The sequence below is a fragment of the Gekko japonicus genome, unplaced genomic scaffold (assembly GCF_001447785.1).
Source record: "Gekko japonicus isolate JY-2015 unplaced genomic scaffold, Gekko_japonicus_V1.1 scaffold2306, whole genome shotgun sequence".
Taxonomy (NCBI): Eukaryota; Metazoa; Chordata; class Lepidosauria; order Squamata; family Gekkonidae; genus Gekko; species Gekko japonicus.
The window spans coordinates 235559-258683 of record NW_015176520.1 but is presented as its reverse complement, the minus strand read 5'-3'; the positions used below and the strand labels follow the sequence as shown (position 1 = coordinate 258683).

General features: G+C 46.4%; 1 protein-coding gene across 1 annotated transcript in view; it reads left to right on the top strand.

Annotated features, from left to right (window-relative positions):
• Positions 1-12561: 12561 nt before the first annotated feature.
• Positions 12562-23125, top strand: part of STYK1 (serine/threonine/tyrosine kinase 1) — a 27908-nt gene continuing 17344 nt past the window's right edge. Inside the window, exons 1-4 of the mRNA XM_015427391.1 lie at positions 12562-12598; positions 15796-15939; positions 17399-17665; positions 21632-21813. Of these exons, the coding sequence (XP_015282877.1) occupies positions 12562-12598; positions 15796-15939; positions 17399-17665; positions 21632-21813 (630 nt within the window). The remainder of the gene's footprint in view (positions 12599-15795; positions 15940-17398; positions 17666-21631; positions 21814-23125) is intronic.

Here is a 23125-nt window from a genome sequence, read left to right as displayed (position 1 = left end):
CTGTCCCAGTCAGTTTGCGGCGGAGCTTGGGGTCTTGGACACCCCACACAAATTGGGTGAGAACGATGTCCTCCAAATCCTGGAACTCGCAGTCGATGGCTAGTTGACGTAGCTCAGCCATGTAGATGGTGACGGCTTCCCCCGACTTTTGCACGCGTGCAAACAAATCCATATGCTTGCCATCTTTGTCGGTTTTGGCGCAAAGTAATTTGTGAGTGCCTTTACGATATCTTCGTAAGTGATATCGGCTAACTTCTTTGAGTGAGGAGGCCCTGTGCCAGGCAAATGATGGCCACCCCACATGTGCTGAGGAGTAGAGCCCTTTTCTTGCCCGTGTTGGTGACCTCTTGGTCACTGAAGATGTTGGTGAGCTGCTCTACCCACGCTTCCCAGAACTCAGGGTGAACGGGGTCGAAAACCTCTAGGTGTTCTGGACTCTCGAGCAGAGCGGGGAGCGATGTCCTGGGGAGCAGTGCGTAGTGCGGTGCTGCTCGGGAGCAATGTAGGGTGCAGTGTCCTGCGGATTGGTGCTCGGTGCTGGGCTGGAAGTTGAGTCCGGCTCACTCATCAGGATCCCATCCTCTTCACCAGTATAATGTACTGAGTTCGGATATGTGGCATAGTGATCAGCTCAGAGTTTATTGATTACATCGAATTACCAAGACAAAATAGCCGGTCTGAGACCGGCTTATATTCGTGCTCACTCCGACACCAAAACACACCCTCGCTCCCTGTGATAGGTTCTATTTACACAACCTGGTCCTCATAGGTCTCTGCTAGGATCTGCGTGATCCCATTGGTCTGCGTTAGGATCCGAATCGTCTATTGTCTTTAGACCCAAAGGTCTGCCTGACCACATGGCTTGGCTAGCGCTTGCATGGCTATCTTGATACATAACACCCATGTGGAGCGGCAACTTCATTTTGGAAAATTCCTGGAGGTTTAAGGAGTGGTCAGGTCACTTGGGAGGGCAGAGTTTGGGTAAAGGAGGGAGCTCAGTAAGAGTGTGATGATGTAGAATCCAAGCTCCAAAGCTTCCATTTCCTCTGGGGAATCAAATCTCTGCAGTTCGGAGAGCTAAGGAGGGACCTTAGTAGGGTATAATGCTATAGTGTTCACCAGTTTGGTGTAGTGGTTAAGTGTGCAGACTCTAATCTGGGAGAACTGGGTTAGATTCTACTCTGGGTTTGATTCCCCACTTGCAGCTGCTGGATGACCTTGGGCAAGCCATAGTTCTGTCAGAGATTCTACTCTGGGTTTGATTCCCCACTTGCAGCTGCTGGATGACCTTGGGCAAGCCATAGTTCTGTCAGAGATTCTACTCTGGGTTTGATTCCCCACTTGTAGCTGCTGGATGACCTTGGGCAACCCATAGTTCTGTCAGAGCTGTCCTTGAAAGGGCAGTTTCTGTCAGAGCTCTCAGTCCCACCTACCCCACAGGGTGTCTATTGTGGGGAGGGGAAGGGAAAGGAGTTTGCAAGCCACTCTGAGACTCCGAGTGAAGGGCGGAGTACAAATCCAATCTCCTCCTCCTTCTTCTTCTGCAGCCATTTTCTCCAGGGGAACTGATCTCCAACCTGGAAACCAGTTGTAATTCCAGATGTCCAGCCTCTGCCTGGAGACTGGCAACCCTAGCTGCACCCCTAAATCTCCAGGAATTCCTCGGCTTGGAGTTGGCGACCCTACCCCATCTTGAGGTTGGTCACCCTATCCACAGTATGTGCATGTATTCTTACAGAACCCTTTTAGTGTTCAAAATTGAAAGCTCTTTATCCAAACAGGTGAACGGTTTCCTAATGGTATAGGTGCTGTGAGCAAATTACAGATCCAAATCTCCTTGTTCGTTTTTAAAACAATTAAAGAGACCAAGAAGGATTGAGCGAAACATTTTAGAAGCATTCTCAATTAACTGGTTTCCCTTAAGCATGAGCAGATGCTAATGCAGGGGTGGCCAAACTGCAACTTGGGAGCCACATGCGGCTCTTTCACACAATATTGCGTGGCTCCCGGCAGGGCAGCTGGGGAAGCTAAGGGGAGGCATACTTTTTCTCCTTCCCTCCCTCTCTTCCTTCCTTCACCCTTCCTCCCATCTATTTGCTTTCTTTGTCTCTCTCTCTCTTTCCACCTCTTTCATTCTTTCTTTCCACCTCTCTCTCTTTTTCTCTCTCTCTTAGACAAATAAATATCATTAGCAAACAAACAAATATAATTGGACAGATAAATATCATTATCGATATCTGTTTTTACCCCTTTTATTTTTGGCAGTCATTTAATGTTAATAAGAAGCAAACTTGCATATTTTAAAATAAAAACGTAATATTTGTTCATGTCTTGTGGCTCTCAAACATTCAACGTTTATTCTGTGTGGCTCTTAAGTTGAGCAAGTTTGGCCACCCTGCGCTAATGGAAGAAACAGACCATTGTTAACCTCTGGGTGATGGGGGTGGGGGGTGGGATCAGAGCTTTTCAGATTCTGTGCAACCATGTAAAGCTGTTGTGCAGGGAAAGACATTTTGTGGTCACCTCTTAGATCATCCCTGACTTGCTTTCCTTCATGGAATTCTGTACTATTGTATTATAGATGTTGAAACATGCATATATCAAGAGCTGAACTGAAATCTGATTCTCTCTTAAATTAAGATACACTGGGTTGACCCTTGACCCTTTAATGAATGCAAATGCGATTGCTGAATTTCCTAAGGAATGCTAACCCCTTCAAAAGTTCATTTGGCATAATGCTTTCTTGAACGGTCCTCACTGTTCTGAGCATAGAGCTGTACATCACAGCCTTGCTTACTTCCCTCTAAAGGTGAATTTGCACATTCCATTTTATAGAGATTAGAAATCTCTGCCATTCCTCTGTGGTTAATGCCTGTATAAATGCATGAAATAAAGCTACCACGACACATTCTTCCCGCTAAAAGTCTTCAATACCTCTTTTCACCGTGTGGGAATACATTTATGCAAATGTTAACCGAGGAAAAATTACAGATTTTCTAACCACCAGATAAGGCTGTGAGAGAGGCTTGTTTATCTTAACTCTGCATGGTGCCTAGCTATTTTAGGCACACGGCAAATATAATTATTCTGTTTCAAGTGGTTTTTATTTTTCTCATTTCGGAATGACACGTTTCAGGTTAATGTTGACTCTGATAGCTCGTAATCTACGGTGTAAAGAAATTTGATTAATACAGAATAATGCATTTTTAAAAAACTGATCATGTAAATTCACCTTAAATGTGCAACAGTGTCCAGACCAGAGCTGCAGTTCCAGTGCTTGAAGGTTTGGATAGCTCATGAAATATTAGGAAACGTATAGCATGGAAATCACCTGGCACTGACTCTGTTTCTGACACCATACAGATGCACTGGCTGCCAGTAGCATACCGAATCCGCTTCAAGGTGCTGGTTCTTACCTTTAAAGCCCTACATGCCCAGGGTCCGATATACCTGCGGGACCGCCTTTCCCCATATATACCCCAGAGAGCACTACGGTCGGGGTCTCAAAATCGACTGACCCTCCCAGGCCCCAAGGACGCCAGGCTTGCTACCACTAGGGCCAGGGCCTTTTTAGTGGCAGCCCCATCCTGGTGGAATGAGCTCCTGGAGGAGATCAGGGCCCTGTGGGACCTTTTACAGTTCTGCAGGGCCTGCAAGACAGAGCTCTTCCGCCCGGCTTTCAGCTAGGGTGCCGCCATTACTATAGAGCCCTGGCCCTTGGTTCTTGACACCTAGCCTTGGTTTTGACATCGAGCCTGCGCTGTAGGAAGATCTTGAGCAGAGTGACACCTAAGCTTTGTAAGCATTCTCCGGAAGCAAGCCATCTTGAATAACTAACGAACCATATTCAGCACTTCATGAAATTGTATTAGTTATAATGGCATGGTTTTAGATGATCTTATGTTGCTTCTAATTGTATTTATGTATTGGCTGTGAGCCGCCCTGAGCCTGCACTGCGGGGAGGGCGGGGTATAAATTAAATAAATAAATAAATAAATAAATGTACACAGATAGCCTAAACTGGGGTCCCCCAACGTGGTGTCCGTGGGTGCCCTGGTGCTTGCCGACACCTTTCCTGGCGCCTGCCGAGTGTTTTTAGGAAGTTTTTAGGCTTTTCAACAGGGTTTCTGATTGGCCACTGGAAATTTGATTGGCTGTGCAGATTTTTTTAAATGTTGCTTTGGCAGCAGCAGCCGCCACAGCGACACAAGGAGGATCTGTGCTGTGTTAGTGGAGTTAAGCTGTCACAGTCATTTTGCGCCTGGCTTCGCCTCCTGTGGCAGCCGTTTTGTGGCACCCACCATCCCATGTTAGAATTCCAAATGTGCTCGCAGACTCGAAGAGGTTGGGGACCCCCTGGCCTAAACCCATGCTTCAGTGCGGGGTGACTTCATCTCTGTCCTATGCAGCAAGGGCCCTTATTGCTCACAGTGTGTTTGGTAGGATTCACGTCTGGCACAGCTCCCGTCTTTAAATGCATTCCCATGTATCCATAGCTATTGGATTATTCTGACTCCAGTGGGCAGCCCGCTCAGTATAATAGGAGGTTGTTTGGGCCTCTGTCATCCTAAGATCTCCAACTCCCGGGTTGGAGTCCCCATTCTATCATGGAAGCTTGCTGGGTGACCATGGGTCAGTCACCCTCACTCAGCCTAACATACTTGAAATCCCCCCCCCCCGCTGTTAGTTTCACACGACAGACCTCGCTCTACTGTGTTATACCCTGCTGAGGTCCCTCCCCTCCCAAATCCCCACCCTCCCCAGGCTCTAGCCCAAAATCTCAAGGAATTTCCCAACTCAGAATTGGCAACCTTAGCTCAGGTAAGTGTGGCTGAGAGTGCGTGACTGGCCCAAGAGATCAGGCAGCCATGGAGAGTCTTTAGGGAGACAGGCAGATATTGCTTCTCCAGTCAAGCTTTGCGTCTTTTATTTGTTCTTATCTCCCATTTGTGCCTGTGTGTATTCGCGTGAACCCTGACCTGGATAGACCAGGCTAGACCAGTCTCATCAGATCTCAGAAGCTAAGCAGGGTAGGCCCTGGCTAGTATTTTGATGGGAGACCGCCAAGGGAGTCCATGGTCACTATGGAGAGACAGTCAATGGCAAACTCGGAACATCTCTTGTCTTACAGTGAAAACTCTATGGGGTCACCAATGAGTTGGCTGTGATTTGATAGCGCTTTACACACATACACCTGTGCATGTCCACATATTCCCATCTGTGGAACTGCCCCTGTTGTTCCATGAGCGCTAGTGGGTTTGTTTTGTGATGGAGGTTGCTTTGTTTAACCAGCTCGCTTACGGAGTGAATTCCAAAGTTTCCATACAATCCCTTGTTGACTTATCTTGCTTGACTTTGCACTATTTGCTGACCTTGGAGCCACTCCCTAAGAGCAGCCGGGAGGTATTTCAGAGGTTGCGTTTTCTTTCCTGCTTCCTCCCTGCACCCTCATCCTGCCTCGTGCAGGAGGGGTTTTTATTCTGTTGTCCTGTCCAACCAGTTCTCTACCTGAATGTTAAATATTTCATTTCTACAGGTGGTCAGCCGTGTTGGTCTGAAGCAACAGAACAAAGTCCGAGTCCAGTGGCACCTTTGAGACCAACAAAGTCTAATTCTGGGTATAAGCTTTCGTGTGCGTGTGTATTTGAAGAAGTGTGCATGCACATGGAAGCTTAACCCCAGAATTAAACTTTGTTGGTCTTAAAGGCGCCACTGGACTCAGCCTTTGTTCCATTTCATGTCTACATTTCATGAACAACTTGCATTTGTTCTTGAGATGCTATTGCAAACTCTTACGGGGGTATCTATGAAATAGTTTACTCTCCCTATTTATAAATAAGGGGTGCCTGAAACATTTGGTTAGATCATTCCTCCCAGCTGCACTTTTGTACCGTTCAACATTTCACATATGAAAACAGGGACACACTGGCGTGCTTTGCAACATGTTGGTTCCTGCACCAAGCATCATGCCTGAGCCCCCTTGGCACATTGCTGAAGTCTCTTCGCCACCTGTTACATTCATTAACACGAAGCAGTCGTGTTCGCAATCGTCTCATTAAAAACACGTGCACACATTTAGCATTTGAGAACGTTTAATCTCACAGTGGGGCAGCTCATACTCAGAGAATAATGGCCGTTCAAATGCTCTCAGCAGCATTTACTATACGGACAGAGGGGAAAGGAACGTTGGCATTTACACGCAGCTGCACGTGCGGATTTATGCTGGCAAGCCAGTCCCGAAGCACTCTAATGTATATGTTTTGAAAGCTATTTCCTGCAGCAGAGGCGGAAACTAGAGACAACACCGGGGACAGTGATTTCTCAGAGACAGGTTCCAGTAAATGGGGACCATTGGGAGTGTTTGAATTTTGAAATCCCGGTCAAGCGTTGTAGAATGATTTTAAAAGCAATGCTTTGTTTAGCTTAACTCCTTCATAGCACCATCTTTAATTTTATGGCACTTGTGAGGGTAAAGTCCACATGCTTGTGTTTTCTGTGGCTTTCCCCCTCTACTCCCCGCACCCCACACAAGAAGCTTCATAAGCAGCCTACTTCAGTGTAGAGTTCGGTGTAGTGGTTAAGTGCGCTGACTCTAATCTGGGAGAACCCGGTTTGATTCCCCACTCCTCCACTTGCACCTGCTGGATGACCTTGGGCAAGCCATACTTCAACCTGTGGTTTTGTAACGCAGTATCAACTAGGGTTATCAGCTCTGGGTTGGGAAATTCCTGGAGAATTGTGGGTGGGACCTGGGGAGGGGAGAGTTTGGGAAGGGGAGGGAGCTCTGTGAGGTATAAGGCCGTAGATTCCATCTCCAGGGCAGCCATTTTCTCCAGGGGAACTGATCTCTGTCGTCTGGAGATCCGTTGTAATTCGGGGAGATCCCCAGTTCATACCAGGAGGCTGGTAATCCCACTATCAGCTGTCTCAGAAAGTACAACAAAACTGTCGAACGGTTTTTATCTTGGTGTCCCCTTCTGTTTTAGTCTAGTCTAAAAACCATAAGAAATGTGGAATCATAACATTTAATGGGCCTTTGTCATAAATGTTCTTTCTGGACTTAACTATTCAGTAGCTGCGGTCATTAAATGATCATTGGCTGCGGTCACACGGAACATTAGCCACGCTAGAGAGACGGAAGTCAGGTGGAGTTTCCGGGCGCAATCTCACCGGCACATCTGGGAAGCGTAGCACTTCCGTGGCTCAACCGAGGCTTCCCGCCGAAACCGCGCTGCAGAAAACTATTACCTCCGAGGTACTAGTTTCCGGAAACTGCGGGGCAAGGGCGGGCGTCTGATCGCATTTCCGGTGGCATCCGGCACCCGCCCATGTCCCCTTGCAAACAAGGTTTTTTTCCCCCCAAGTCTCCGTGGATGCGCACAAGCACCCAACGGAGCATGTGCATTTTTGGTGTACACAACAAAAAACCCCCACCCGTTTGCCGCACCGCACGCTTCTTTGTTGCGCACAGGATCGTCCTGTGATCAGCACCTCTCCCTTCCCACGGAACCTCCATGGAACCTCCAGGGGAGGTCTGATCCCTTAACCACGTGTTAGTTTGCCCCGGGGCAAACAGCCACGCTCCCCCCCCCCGCAGTTTCCTGCCCGTGTGACCGGAGCCATTATTGGGCAACCACTTTGCTTCCTAAGTGGCTTCCAGGAGCCTCCTTAGATGTCCATTGCCTTTGTGTCTGCTTCTGAGCTTCCTGAGGCATCTGGCTAGCTTCTCTGGTGTTGCCAACTTCTGTCTGGGTAAAACGTTGAAAATCACTGTGTAACAACAAAAACAAAGCTCACAATTCTAAAATACTGCTATAACTCCATTAATTAATTAAATCGTCTCTGTAACATTGGACATTTCTTCAAGATTGAATATTGTTATATTTATCTGTATACTCTATACCACTTGTTAGTGCACTATAGTAATCAGGTTACGTTAGGGTCTTTATTGTATATCATAAGTATCTGATTGAATTAATTAATGAAGTTATAGTAGTACATTAGAACGGTGTGCTTTGCTTTTGTTGTTACACGGTGATTTTCCACGTCTTATTCAAGCTTGCTGGGTTTCCCATGTGTTTATTGCAACTTCTGGGTGGAGCCTGGAAATCTCCTAGAATTACATCTCCAGATGACAGAGATCAATTCCCTCGGGGAAAATAGCTGCTTTGGGGGGTGGGCTCTATGGTATTATATCCTGCTGCGGTCCCTCCCCAAATCTCACACATTCCAGTCTTCACCCACAAATCTCCAGGAACTTCCCAGCCTGGATTTGGCGACCGGTGGGTACTAAAATGCCTGGTCTTAACATTATGGCCCCAGATGTCGGTGGCCTGAAGATGCAAGTGTATATTTTCCTTATGAAGTTACCACACATCTAAGGAGTTTACTCAATGCTTAAAAGGCCTTAGGCGATTTCACATGCAGCGGGAGGTCTTTTCCTGATGACACACATCTTGAGAAAGCAAGGAACATAGAAACAGACCTTTCGTCAGAAAGCTTTATTATTATTTTTTCCCCAGCAAACTGAAAATGATTATTAATAAATACCCAAACTATCATAAGTTGTCACTGACTGAATAACTATTAATGGCTGGGAAAACAACTTCTCTTAAGTTCAAGAAGGCTGTGCGCAGTTTATTTATTTAAAGTGAAGCATGCACAAGGAAAAACATATTTATTTTGTTTACCAGTTACCCGGTCCCTGTGTACACATGGCTCTGGGTGATGTACAACAAAAGTTAAAACATCAAGTAAAACTAGTTAAAGTTAATAAATAACATTCATTGCATTCTTAAAATAATCTCAAGATGGTGTTACTGATCTGTTCTTAAACCCATTCTGGACTGTGCTGCTGCCTTGTAGGTGGGTTAAAGAGGAGGCAGAAATGGAAGACAATGGGAGAGCAGGGGAGGGTGCCAGCTGTGGTGGAAAACCATTGCTGTCCTCAACCAAAACGTAAAGAGACACCGTGTCAGAACAAAGCACACTCTACTAATATGCACTTGTGTCTTCATATATTGATTTAAATACAATAGAGACCGAAAACATAACAGCCTGGTGCATCTCTCATCATTTACGACTGTTGCAACCTCCATCAGTCTTTTATCAGGAGCAAGATAGTCTACAGCACTGGAATAGGTCTCTGTAGCTGTGGACTTTTCTATTAGTAGATATATTTATTATTATTATTATTATTAATAATATTAATATTTATATTTATATTATTATTATTAATAGTAATATTTATACCCCGCCCAACCCGCGAGCATGCTCAGGGCGGCTAACAAAACGGTACAATGTACCTGGTTGACATACATATAACTTAAAAACTCTATAAAAGCTCATAACAATTACTTTAAAACATAAGTTACAGTTAACAAAGTGCAAACAGTATTAGATGGCGTGCTTCCAGATCTCGTTCTGTGTTATTCCACCGCTCATCATCCTCGCGCCGGAAGGCCTAGCGATACGTCAGGACCAAGTCTAAGATCCGAGCAATCGCTAGGATCGTTGGTGGTAACAGTAGTGGCGGCTCCTATTGAAAGGCCTGGTGGAAGAGCTCCGTCTTGCAGGCCCTGCGGAACTGTATATAATGTTCTTTAGGTTTTTGTATTATCATGAATATGTATAGGATACACTAGGGTCTCTAGTGTATTTAAATCAATATATGAAGACACAAGTGCATATTAGTAGAGTGTGTTTTGTTCTGACACGGTGTTTCTTTACTTTTGTCTAACTTTGCCATGTTTCCCGTGTGTTTGTTGCTAGTCCTCAACCAAAAGCCTGTTGGAACATCTCTGCCTTAGAGGCCCTGCGGAATGGCATTAAGTCCCACAGGACCCTGGTGGTATTTGGCAGAAAGTTTCACCAGGTTGGAGCCCTCACTGGATTTAGAAGGGTATAACTAAATGTTTACAGCTCAGAGGTTCACCCTGGACAGTGGTTTAATGCAGAGGTCATTTCGGGGGGGAACGCGTTCCCCCGGGTGAGGTGCAGGGGGGCGGGGCACATGACGAAGCCCCTGCCCCCTGCTTCCGGCTGCCCCGCTTTCAGCCCTCATTCAGCCAGGAGGAGGCAGGAGAAGAGGGAGGGTAAGTTGCTTCCTCCCCGCCTCTCCCCACCCCTGCCTGCCTGGGGCCAGGGAGAGCCTTGACGGGGCTTCCTCGCACTCCCGCTGGCCTTGCAGGTCCACCGCCGGGCCCCTGATGTCAGGGGGTGTGGCATATGCTAATGAGTTATGCTAATGAGTTCCCCTAGCTCTTTTTCTACGAAATGACCCCTGGTTTAATGTCACATCAACAGAAGAGGTGGGATAAGTCAAAACACTCTCACTGAATTCCAAAGAAGGCAAAAATACCCCCCCCCCCGCATCTTCTAGTGCCCCATCTATGCAGCCATGGTCTTTATGGAGCAGGCAGATGCAGACTTCAAAAGGCACCAAAAACCTTGTCCAATTTATTGGGAGTATTCATCTTGGGGAATGAAGATGGAATAAAAATCAAATATCAGAAAATTGCACACGTCCAGCTTCCTGAGTTATGCAACCTGTTGCTTCATAGGTCATGATAAAAATATGTAACAGCAACTGTTTATGTCCTTCAATATTTGAATATTTGAATAGACTACAGCTCTGAATTCTAGGTTCCTAGCAAGCAGTTGCTTTTCACTGACCTGAAATCCAGGGCAGTTTCCCAACAGAAGGTGAAATAGTGGAAGGTTTGTGATCAAATCTCCTGAATAAGAAAAAAAATTAAAAGCAGTCATGGGGGGGTATGCATTGGGGTCATGGAACTGGGGAGAGGAGCTGAGTTTGGAGGGGGTGACTTCCTTTCCCCCTCATTTGTAGGGACTGTTCATATTTGGAACTCCATTTATACTAAAAACGTATTAAGGCTGAGTCTACTTTCATGAAACACGTCTGTTGCCATAAGCAGCCCTACTCAGACAGCAACAGAATGCAAGTCATCTTTTTTTAAGTGTAAATTATTTTGCTATTTTTGTGTCATATCCACTAGGAAAATGGAAATTCCTATGTAGGTTAGTAAAATACATTCGTGACTTTTTTTTTTTAACCTACATAGTTTAATAGCTAAGTAGTTTGAGTAAACAGCTTTGCCAATACACGGGCCCGCCAATCAGGGAATTGCTTAAAAAACTCCGAAGGGATCATGTCTTCTCCGGGAGCTGCCTACTTGGTATTGGTTGTTGTTTAAGGTGGGCGTGGTTTTTACAAGTATAAATTGGTTCCTTTTGAGCCTGTGCCTTTGGTTCGGAAGTTCAATAAAGAAGTACGTTATTATGACAGAGCTGCCTTGTCTCAATACTTAATAAAGTTCTTCCCATTGAGATCTAGCAAAAGCAAACTTCTTATGAAACAAGTTTTAAAATGTTATTGTATAGTATTTCGACTCAGTCTCACCGTACGGTATTTTATCGTGTACAGTTTTTTTTAGTGTTAACCTCTTGCAATGGCCATTGGCAGGGCTATTTTTGGGCAGGAACGCACAGGAACGGAGTTCCGGCTGGCTCCCAAGTTGGCCACGCCCAGCAGGAACTCATTAGCATAATAGGCCACACCCAACAGCAGGAACTCATGAGGATTGGCTACATTAGGGGTGTGTGGCCTAACATGCAAAGGAGTTCCTGCTACAAAAAAAGGCCCTGGGTTTTGACAACAAACAAGGTAAACAGAATAAGAAGCAAAAGGTGGGTGTGGCTGGATAACCACACTTCTGGTAACATGGGGGTGTAGCCTAATGTGCTAATGAGCTGTGCTGTCAGGGGTGTGGCCCAATATGCTAATGAGTTCCTGCTGTTGGGTGTGGCCTATTATGCTAATGAATTCCTTTTTTTTCCTGCTGGGCTTTTTCTACAAAAAGAGCCCTGGCCCATTGGCCCTGTGCAGTAAAACTGAACTGAACTAGCAAAGTAGTTAAAATAAATAAATCCTGCCGATCCATTCTACTAATGGCAGCACAAAGCGTCTTTTGCTGATGCAAGCTGCCCTTTTGCTGACAGAGGAGATTTCTGCATTGGGGAAACCATTAGCAAAATGGCTCTATGTGGTCCAACCCTATTAACATAATGCAATGTCAGTAGGGCCCTTGGTGCCTATAGCTGTTGTCCCTCTGATACAGAGAACGTCTGAACTTAAGGTTTTTAGCTCTGGTTTGGGAAGTATCTGGAGATTTGGGGAGAGAGAGCCTGGGGGAGGGTGGGGCTGGGGGTGGGACTTCAGCAGGGTATAATGCCATAGAGTCTACATTTCAAAGCAGCCGTTTTTTTCCAGGGGAACTGATCTCGGTTGTCCGGAGATCAATTGTAATAGTGGAAGATCTTTGGCAACTCTATCTGAATTTAATTTAAGCAAAACCCTTAAATTGAATCTCCGCTGCCATACATGTGATTTTTATTTATTTATTTTTTATTTATTTGCTTGGCCGTAAGCCATCTAACTTTCATAACGTTCCTCATATCCCTACAGGAGATAACGACAGCTGATGAAGGGGAGAGCACATTGGACTGATCATGTCCGAAAAAATCAGAAGGTTATCGCGGATGCTGCTGGAATGTCAGAACAATGACAAACTGTGCTGTAAGGATGGCGCGCGCATTATCTATGGAGAAATCTTTCGTGCTGAGACAGAAATAATTAATATTTTATAGACGACGCTTCTCTGGCTTGGCCAGGATTGGCTAGCAGCTGCCCTTAACCTGCTTTTACTAGTTTGCGTCTCATTTTCTGCCTCATTTGTTCCAGCTCCGCTCAACATACACTTCCAAATAACCTTTGAATATAAAGTGAACACCATTCAATTGGTTCATTACAAAAAACAAAAAAACTGGGGGGGAAACTGTCAAAGGTTTAACTAAATATGCCCTGACCTGGATAGCCCGGGCAAACCCAATCTCATCAGATCTTGGAAGCTAAGCAGAGGGGACCCTGGCAAGTACTTGGATGGGAGACCTCCAAGGGATACCAGGGCCGGGGCACAGAGACAGGCAGTAGTAAGCCACCTCTCTGAAATGTCCAAGCCCCACTAGGAGTCACCAGAAGTCAACTATGACTTCCAGGCATACACACACATATACATATACACACACACATACACACAAAAAGTTTAAAGATAAAGAACCAAGTCATTGCAAACTCAAGCCAAGTGTAGTCTTCAGGTTACAATTTGACCTTAATTAACACAAGCGTTTTCAAATCTAACGTTTAAGAAGACTGATTAACCTTTTTAAGTCGACTGTGTTTCGAATCAATGAATCTTCATCAGTGAAAACAGCACATAGCAAAAATACATAGAGTTTAAAAACATTCATCGAGTTTAAAAGCATCCACATTCAACTTTCTGTGCAAGTAAAAAGAATATAATTACAGTTAAATCCTCAGATGAACAAACAAGTTAAAATGATTAAAAAAATAAGATTAAGAACTTGCCCAAATAACCTGAGACTCTGCAAAAGGCCGATTTCTCTCCCCCCCCCCGCCACCTAGTCACACAGCTGACTTATGGCGACCCGGTTGGATTTTCAAGGCAAGAGACATCCACAGGTGATTTGCCATTGCCTGACTCTGCATACCTTCGTGGTGGTTTTCTATCCAAATACTAGCCAGGGCTGACCCTGCTCAGCTTCCAAGATCTGATGAGATCGGGCTAGGTCAATAGGAGGTTTTATTTTTCTTGGGCCCATCCCACTATGAGTTTTGCAAAAAAAAAATTGCTGGCTGCAAATACACTGGTTTTTTCCTCCCTTTTTTGCCTTCGGCAATGAGATCTTTAATAATCTTACAGAGAGTTTGAAGAGTTTTAAACAGCCACGATGGTGTTTAGTAATTGGATGTCTAGTGATTACATTTTAAATTATACCTGTATGGGGATTACTATAAAATAACCCTTTGTCCAAAAAGTTGCTATTTATATTTTTGGGGTCATATCCTATCTGCTGTTTGCAGATATTTTACAAGGAACAGGCCATCTCTCTTCTTTATAACTTGTATTAAATGTTAGATTCGAAAAAGTCTGTGTTAATTATGCTCAGATTGTCATCTACATACTACGCTTCTTGCCTGAGAAACTTGAGTTTGTAACCACTCTATTGTGTCTATATATTTAGGTCATCTTTTAATAGTTTTTTCCCCTTCAGTTTCAGTTTTCCCCCTGTTTTGGATTAGTCAGGGGCATTCGTTTTTTGTTTCCATAGATATTGATGAACTAAGGAGGAGGAGGATTTAAAACATTTCTAGTGGGAAGACATACTTTGTCACGTACAAATGAGAAGAAGGTCCGTCAGCACTGATACCAAGATCAGAGGTTAGGAGGGGTGCTACAAAGAAGGGCCAGTTGGAGTCCAGATGCAGAGGTACAAGGGAAAACATAATCAGCTTGATTAGAGCTGGGAGGTACACACAGAGGTAGAAAATGCAGATAGCGAGCTATCCGTATCTCCCAAGTCTAATCAAGCTGATTATGTTTGGCGTGATATTTCTGCATCCTGACTCCATGTGGACTTTCTTTGTAACACCCCTCCCAGCTTCTGACCTGGGTGTAAGAACTGGTATAAGTTCATTCGCATTTTATCTTATGAAGCGAGCCTTGACTCACGAAAACGTACACCCTGGAAACAGCGTTCCCTCTAAGCTGAGTTAGTGTGAGCTGGCTCACAGTTTTTTAGCCTCTGGCTCACACATATTTGTTTTAGCTCAGGAAGGGACGGCTCCAGAGCAAACTAATTTTGCAGCAGCCAAGTCGCTCGCTCACAACTCTAATGCCAGTCGCTCACAAAGTAGGATTTGGTGTAGTGGTTAAGTGCACGGACTCTAATCTGGAAGAACCGGGTTTGATTCCCCACTCCTCTACTTGCACCTGGCTGGATGGCCTTGGGCAAGCCGTAGCTCTGATAAGAGCTGTTCTTGAAAAAGAGCAGTTTCTGTCAGTAGCTCTCTGAGCCCCGCCTACCTCACAGGGTGTCTGTTGTGGGGAGGGGAAGGAAAGGAGTTTGTAAGCCACTCTGAGACACCTTGGGGTAGTGAAGGACAGGGTATAAATCCAATCTCTTCTCTTCTTCTTTGTTCACAAGACTGCACAGGCTTAGAGGGAACATTGCCTGGAAAGTGTTGTTGGTCTTTAAGGTGCTCCTGGACTCAAATGTAGTTTTGAGGACCAAGAGTTGTCTATGGTGGAGGTGGAAAGTGCCGTCAAGTTGCAGCCCCGACTTATGGTGACCCCATAGGGGGGTTTCCAAGGGAGAAGACACTCAGGAGTGGTTTGCCATTGCCTGCCTCTGTGTAGGGACCCTGGAGACTTCCTTGGTGGTCACCGATCCAAGTACTAACAGGGGCCAGACCTGCTTGGCTTCTGAGATCTAACCGGATCGGTCTAGCCTGGTCCAGCTCAGGGCAAGAGCCATCTATACTGCAGATCAGGGCTTTTTTCCCCCTGGGGGAGCGCACCGGAACAGAGTTCCGGAACCGACAAAATTCTTTAAAAAAATGTTTTAAAGTTCATGAGTTTTCAGTTTACAGATTGAAAACTTCATTTCCCTCTTGAAAGTTCCGGCAGCTCTTAAAAAAAAAAAAAGCCCTGCTGCAGATCTAATTAAAAGACCATTTCCCACCCACCCCTTGTCCCCTTGCAACAACGTGGCTAGAAATGCTACAGACAGGTGCTGATTGCAGACACAAATAGCAACGGGAAGAAATAACTCTGTGCTGCAAGAAATGCTGCTTGTGATCAGATGAGCATTAACTATTCTAACTCCTTTGTCATTTGCCACTTCCTTTGACAGTCATACGGGAGAATCAGGCTGAAGTAATAGTCATCCCAGCCCTCTTGGTGGGTGTATTTGTCATTCTCTTAAGTGTCATACTCTGGCTCTATTGCCGCAACTGGAAGATAAAGCAGCAGAACATTTTAGAATCTAAAGAGAAAGGTAAGGACAGCTAAGGTGCAGGGCTGCCAAGTTGTTTGGTCTCAAAATCCGAGACTCAAGAAGTGGAGAAAGGGAGCCATGTGGCCTCCTAGTGGAACTAGGAACTGGGGTGGGGGCTGAGGGTGGTTTTATTGGGTCAGCAGGACGAACCTGGCTCTGCCTGGTACTTCAGGATCAGAATAGAGTTGCCAGCTCTGGGTTGGAAAATACCCGCAGATTTTGGGGGTGGAGCCTGGAGAGGGCGGGCCTCGGGGAGGGGAGGATCCTCAGCAGGGTACGCTGCCATGGAGTCCACCCTCCAAAGCAGCCATATTGTCCAGGGGATACAGACAAACACACACTGTGGTATGGTGGCTAACACATTTAGTAAAATGTTTTACAATCAATATATAAATCTTATGCCACGTTATAGAGAAGTACATCCTTCTAATATTACAAAGAGAAGTCCATCCTCATGATGTTGCATTCTCATGATGTTACTACAAGCACCCGGATGTAAGCTCGTTTAGTCAAAGTCTTCCTCAGGAGTATTCCTATTGTCTTCAAAGTTATCGGCCTCTTGTTACAATTCAGTGTTTATATTGGGAACAAGCCAGTCCTGAACCTCTTCTCTAAACAGATGTATTTATTTATTTATAAATGCAAAAGCCTTCTAAATTTGGCTGGCAAAATGCTCTCTGCAAAACTCAGGAATGATTTTATTTTCTTCAAAATTGTCATCCTCTTAATGTGCTAAGTGTTCATATCCTCTTAAGTGTCTATATTAGGAGCAAGCCAGTCCTGAACCTCTGCTCTAAACAGATGCAAAAGCCTTCTGAATTTTCTCTAGGGGAACTGATCTCTGTTGTCTGGAGATCAGTGGTAATACCGGGAAATCCCTAGTCCCCACCGGGAGGTTGGCAACTCTAGATTAGAGCTTGATGGCCACAACCAGAAAGTTAACAGGAGGAGTGTCCCCCTCAAATCTGAAATTTTATTCATTCCCCTTTGAGTCTTGGAACTTCATGTTGAAATCCAAACTGGTGAGTGATCGGATTTGCGGACTTGGACGCTTGCCACTTCCTCCTGTGAAGGCCTGCAGGGGGTGCACTCACCTTGGCACTGTGACCACCCAGTTTCTTGCAGGACACTTCCTCTAACCCCAGTCTTCCAGTTGTGGGATCCATATGGGGGTCAGCAGGCAGGCATACGGGGCAGTTTCATTGTGCCTGTCTTGCAAGTGTAGGCCGGGGGAAACCGTATTATTTAGGCAACATGTACCTGTTGAAAAGGCATAGATCTTGTCAAACCAGCCATCAGTTTCTAGCTCCGGACAATCTCCAGCTTTAAGAAGGGATCATTCAGAACTAATTGAATCATGATTGTCCCATTGCTGTGGGTTAGAAGAGGCCACTAGCACTAAAATGTAAGAGGAAAAGCCCCACGCTTCTACTTCATGCCTTTATTATTTGACTGACAGCTGCAGTCCCAGTATCAGAAAATGAGAGAGGCCAGGGAAAAGCCAGCACATCCGAAGACACCTCCATCCAGCTGGGTGAGATGACCATGGATTGCTTGCTGAGGACAGCAGCCTTAACCCTGAAGGAACTGGAGATACCACGAGAAAGAATCTCCCAGGAGTCACTGGAGTTTATTCAAAATGGCAGTTTTGGGGGAATCTACAGAGCACAACTGGACACCCCCAGTCCTGGGAAAACTCAGCTGGTCGTCTTGAAAATGTTACAAGGTAATGTCCATGACGGGAGGGACAGACGTTTTGGTGACCGGTACAGTTCTAAAACTTTCAGTTTCTCATCTATTCTCTGGCCTTTGATTGGTTTATAGGAGCCTTTTGTGCTGAACTGGCAAAACCCGTCAGCTTAAAACACAGCTGAGTGATGTCCTACAACTGCAATCTCTGTATAGAGCAGGGGTCCCCAATGTGATGGTTGCCTGCCAAGTTTTTAGAAAGCAGGCAGAACCAAGTGGGGCTTTTCCCCAGCAAGGCTGCTGATTGGCCACTGGAGATTTGATTAATTTTTTTTAAGGTTGCTTTGGCAGCATCTGCCACCAAGAAAGAAGGATCTTCGCTGTGTAGCTGAAGGTAAACTAGAGCTGCCATTTTGTGGCTGGCTGCGCCTCTGGTAGCAGCCTTTTTGCGACTGTGCCCGCCATGCTGTATCAGAATTCCAGAGGTGCCCGTGGGCTGGGAAAGGTTGGGGGACCCCTGCAATAGAGAAATGATGGGATATTCCCTGCAGCCTCTGTGCAGTCCTGCCACGGGACTTGTGCAGGTCACAGTGTGAGCTTAATGGGCTTAGTGAGGTGCTTCCTCGCTCCATGAGAGCCAGTTTGGTGTAGTGGTTAGGAGCACAGACCCTAATCCAGGAGAACCAGGTTTGATTCCCCACTCCTCCACATGCAGCTGCTGGAGTGACCTTGGATCCGTCACAAGTTCACCCAGAGCTGTTCTCTCAAGGGCAGTTCTCTCAGAGCTGTCTCAGCCCCACCTGCCTCACAGGGTGTCTATTGTGGGGAGGGGAAAAGGGAAAGGTGATTGTAATCTGCTCTCAGAGCCCTTCGGGTAGTGAAGGGGCGGGGGGTAAATCCAATCTCTTCTTCATTTAGGCAGACACTCACTAGCATATTATGCCACACCCCTGGCAGTGCAGCTCATTAGTATATGGGCCACACCCCATGCCTTCCCTTGGCTTGCCTGGGTGCCCCTTTGGACAAGCCGGCCCTTGGACAGGCTGGGGAAGTCACGGGGAGGCATTTAAATGCCTCCTCGATCCTTCCAGGGCCCCCCTGGAAGACCTGCCTTGGAGTTGCCGGGGGGGCGGTCGCTCTCCAGGCCTTCCCTCTGTAGCCACGCACGCAGAGGTTTTGGCTGTAGTGGGCGTGGTCAACTCTGAAGCCAGCCGGAACTCTGTTCCTGCGCGTTCCTGCCCCAAAATAGCCCTGGCTATGCAGTTTTGTGCCTTGCTGTTATGAGTGAATTTCTTTCCTGCCCTTAGTGGAGCTTCTGGAGGGTTTTCCCTTCAGCTCTAATAATGGAATTGTTTCCCTTCCTTTTTTGTTATGGGAAATAGCTGCTTAGATGGCAGAGTGGTTTTGTTTAAAGAGAAGAAAACACAAGAAGAAAAGAACTGCCTGTTTCTTCTTTCTGATGGCACTTAAGGGGCCCTCTCTCCGCTGGCGAAAATGCCTCAGAGATTCAGTCCTTAAGCGTATTGCAGAGAGCGGGTGCAGTTTGGGTTACTTATGTTGCTCTACGCAGCTCGTATTTCTGCTATCTCAGTGCCCAGAGTTAATGAACTTATAGCGCTCTGTGGTGGTCTACCATACCAAAATTGTTGAGGTATTTTGCCCCACATTTGCCCAATAGCTGCTTTAAACGAGGAACCATCGACTGGATCAAAAGGGCAACTCAGAAGAGATGCCTCTGGATGTGTACAAGGCCGAAATCTTCTCTGGGAGTGAGACAAAGGCCTCGCTTATTCCCAAGGCGGGAAAAGCAACAAATTGAGCCCTAAATGATCAATGAATCATTCGTCCGAGGAATCTGGTGTCAAATGAACACGGGGCATCGGTTGGGCGTAAAAGTGAGTTACCTCAGAGCAAAAGCAGTGTTGTACTAGGGCAGTGATGGCGAACCTTTTAGAGACCGCGTGCCCAAACTGCAACCCAAAACCCACTTATGTATCGGAAAGTGCCAACACGGCAATTTAACCTGAATACTGAGGTGTTACTTTAGAAAGAACAACTCCTAAATTAACTTAAGATGATCCAAACAAAGTAAGGAACGCAATCCCAAATCCTTTCATTTACTTAAAATTATTTGGCAGAGAATTCGACACTTTAATGATGGTCTGGGCCTGGCTGGGGCGATGGCACGCGTGCCCACAGAGAGGGCTCTGAGTGCCACCTCTGGCACCCGTGCCACAGGTTCGCCACCACTGTACTAGGGGAAATAATGTATCACATTGGTAGGGTTCCTGACCCGAATAGCCCCAGGCTAGCCTAATCTTCTCAGATCTCAGAAGGTAAGCGGGGTTGTCCCTGGCTAGTATTTGGATGGGAGATCCCCCACCCACAGAAGACCCAGGGTCATGATGCAGAGGCAGGCAACGGCAAACCACCCCTGCACATCTCTTTCCTTGAAAACTGCAGTGTCGCCATAAGTCCTTATCGGCAAAAAAAAAAATATTATTTTAGGGTTGCCAGGTCTTCCCTGGCCACTGGTGGGGGGGGGAGGGGAAAGCATGATCAGATCCAGGTTGGGAAACTCCTGGAGACTGGGGAGGATGGGGACCTCAGTGGGGTGCAATGCCATAGAGTCCCCCCTCCAAACCATCCATTTTCTCCAGGGGGACTGATCTCTGGAGGTGAGCTGCAATTCCAGGGGATCCCCAGGTCCCACCTGGAGGCTGGCATCCCTGAACATTGGTGGCAGTGTTGTCAGTGAGATCCTGAGTCTTGTGCGCATCTCTCTGCACAGTTGATAGAAAATGAAGACTTGTCGGGATGTGGTTATATCCAGCCGAGACCGTGTAAGACTGTGCTTTCACACATTTGTTGGACAATGCACTCCCAGTGCACTATACTATAGCAGTCATTTGCCACCAGGTCTTCCTGTGTGAAACATGAAAAGATGGTGGCAGATGTTTGTGAAAGCAACGGGTTCCAGTGTGGCTTATAAACACACGGGCACTAGGATCACCAGCTCTGGGTTGGGGAATACCTGGTGATTGAGGGGAGGGGCCAGTAGAGTCCACCCTCCAAAGCAGCCATTTTCTCCAGGGGAGCTGATCTTTGTAATCTGGAGATCAGTTATGATAGCAGGAGATCTGCAGGCCCCACCTGGAGGCTGGAGACCTTAACTGGCACCCAACACTGCCAGCTTAATGGGTCTGTTTTGTTATTTTAAAAGAAGTATCCCAGGCCCGGCTGAATCTGCATAAGGCAATTTTTCGATGTTCTTCACCAATGCCCTCCTAAACCAATTTCTAAAAGAAAGTAGATATACTTTTGCAAAAATGTAGTAGCCCGATGTCTTCCGTGCTCTCTTCTGAGTAGAATGATTTAGTCGCTTCCCGTACCATAGGGCTCCGCAACAAAGAAAATGGAGTTTTCTTCCCAAACCGTAGGATTACACAAAAAAGAAAGCAGAGTCTTTACCTCCAGTGGTGGGAGGGATCCAGGTGTGGATTGTTCCTCCCACGTTGCTCCATAGGTAAAGCTGTGCAAATAGCCCCAAATATAGTCCTATCTGGTAGGAGGGGCTCTCTCAGTCCAAGTCCCGCCCTCTTTGCACCATCCAGGTTGAGGATGTTCTGTTGCTCAGTTGCTTTAGAAAGCCTTTCTTCTCTCCTTTCTCTTGATTAATAATGAGGATAGGAAGAGACTTTAAATGAAGGGGTCGGATCCTCAACGATCCATTAGCAGGAACTGATGGTTGCAAATCTGTCCCTCTCCCCAGCAGTCCCTTCAGATCCCACAAAAGTCTGCTCCTGGGGTTGAGGGGACCCACATGGATTGGAAGGATGCTAATGTTATCACTGGGGAGGGCGGGGTAAAAAGACCTAAATAAATAAATAAATAAAATAAAAGAACTGGGGTAGTTTTGAAGCTGACCAGAGCCAAAGCGATCGTTCTGTTACTTCTGCTAAGGTCCCTAAGAGACCCTCTTTTTTTGTTGTTCTGTTTTTAGAATCTGCCACCTCTCATGAGATGAAAGACTTCCTGGAAAGGATTAAATTCCATCAGTTCCTTGGTCCCCATGAAAACATAGTCAAGTTATTAGGGTGTTCTGTAACCCAGACGCCTCTTTACATGATATTGGAGGACGCTTCTAATGGAAATCTTCTCAACTTCCTCTGGACCTGCCGCAGGGTATGTCTCAGAAAAGAATGATGGGATCAGAGTTGACTGGCTGTCTCGTCCATTTGCCCATTTATGTTGCTTCTCTTGTTTTTCTGCTTCAGTGACCTCGGGAGCGATCCCAAGCATATCTGCTCAGAATCTTATTCAGGGGTATTCAGTGGGGCTTATTCCGAGGGAACCGCACTTAGGACAGCAGTGTTTATCTGTGCCCGTTCTCCATAATAGCTATTCTTGCAAACCACCTTGAGTGTTTTAGGTGGCAAGGCAAGATAAAAAGAAATGACTGAAAAGCAACAAATGCTTTACCATTCACAGACAGGAACTGAGGAATCCGCATGTCAGCTTCTTCCACTGGCATCGACAGCTATCAGGAAGACATAATATTTCTTTTGATTCGTTTTTACTTTACCTTATTTATACCCTGCCTTCCTCCCAAATGGGGTGCAAATCGGCTTACGTTGTTCTCCTCTCCATTTTAGATTCACAACAACCCTGTGAGTTAGCTGAGGCCGAGAGTGTATCACCCAGTGAGCTTCTGTGGCAGAGTGAGGGATTTGGTCCCCCGAGGCCTTGCCTGACACTGTAGACCACAGCTCCATGCTGGCTATGACTGTTTCAGAGCCACTGGTCCCTCCTTTCCCGTCCCTGCCTCAGTTCCTGCCTCATGCATTGCACCCAATCCTGCATTCATTCTGCCAGAGGACTCCAGAGCCATGGATGTACCAGAGGGCAGGTTCTGTGGTGGGGAATTCCCAGGTCCTAGTCTAACACTTTTAACTGCTACCCCACACTGACATAGCAACTAGGGTTGCCAGGTCTTGCCTTCATCCCAGCAGGGGGCTCCAGGCCGGCTCTGGAACTCTTCCGGCGTTTGCGCAGAGCGTGTGCACCACAATGACGTCACCCAGAAGTGACATCATTGTGCTGGGGACGTTGTTCGGGGGATGCTCTAGTATTTGGGTAAAAACTCTGTGGTCACCATAGAGTTTTTACCCGAATGCTAGAGCATCTCCTGAACAATGTGCCCGGCGCCAGGGCTATTTTTGGACAGGAACGCACAGGAACGGAGTTCCGGCTGGCTCCCGAGTTGGCCACGCCCAGCAGGGACTCATTAGCATAATAGGCCACACCCAACAGCAGAAACTCATTAGGATTGGCTACATTAAGGGTGTGTGGCCTAACATGCAAAGGAGTTCCTGCAACAAGAAAAGCCCTGGGTTTTGACAACAAACAAGGTAAACAGAATAAGAAGCAAAAGGTGGGTGTGGCTGGATGACCACACTTCTGGTAACATGGGAATGCGGCCTAATATGCTAATGAG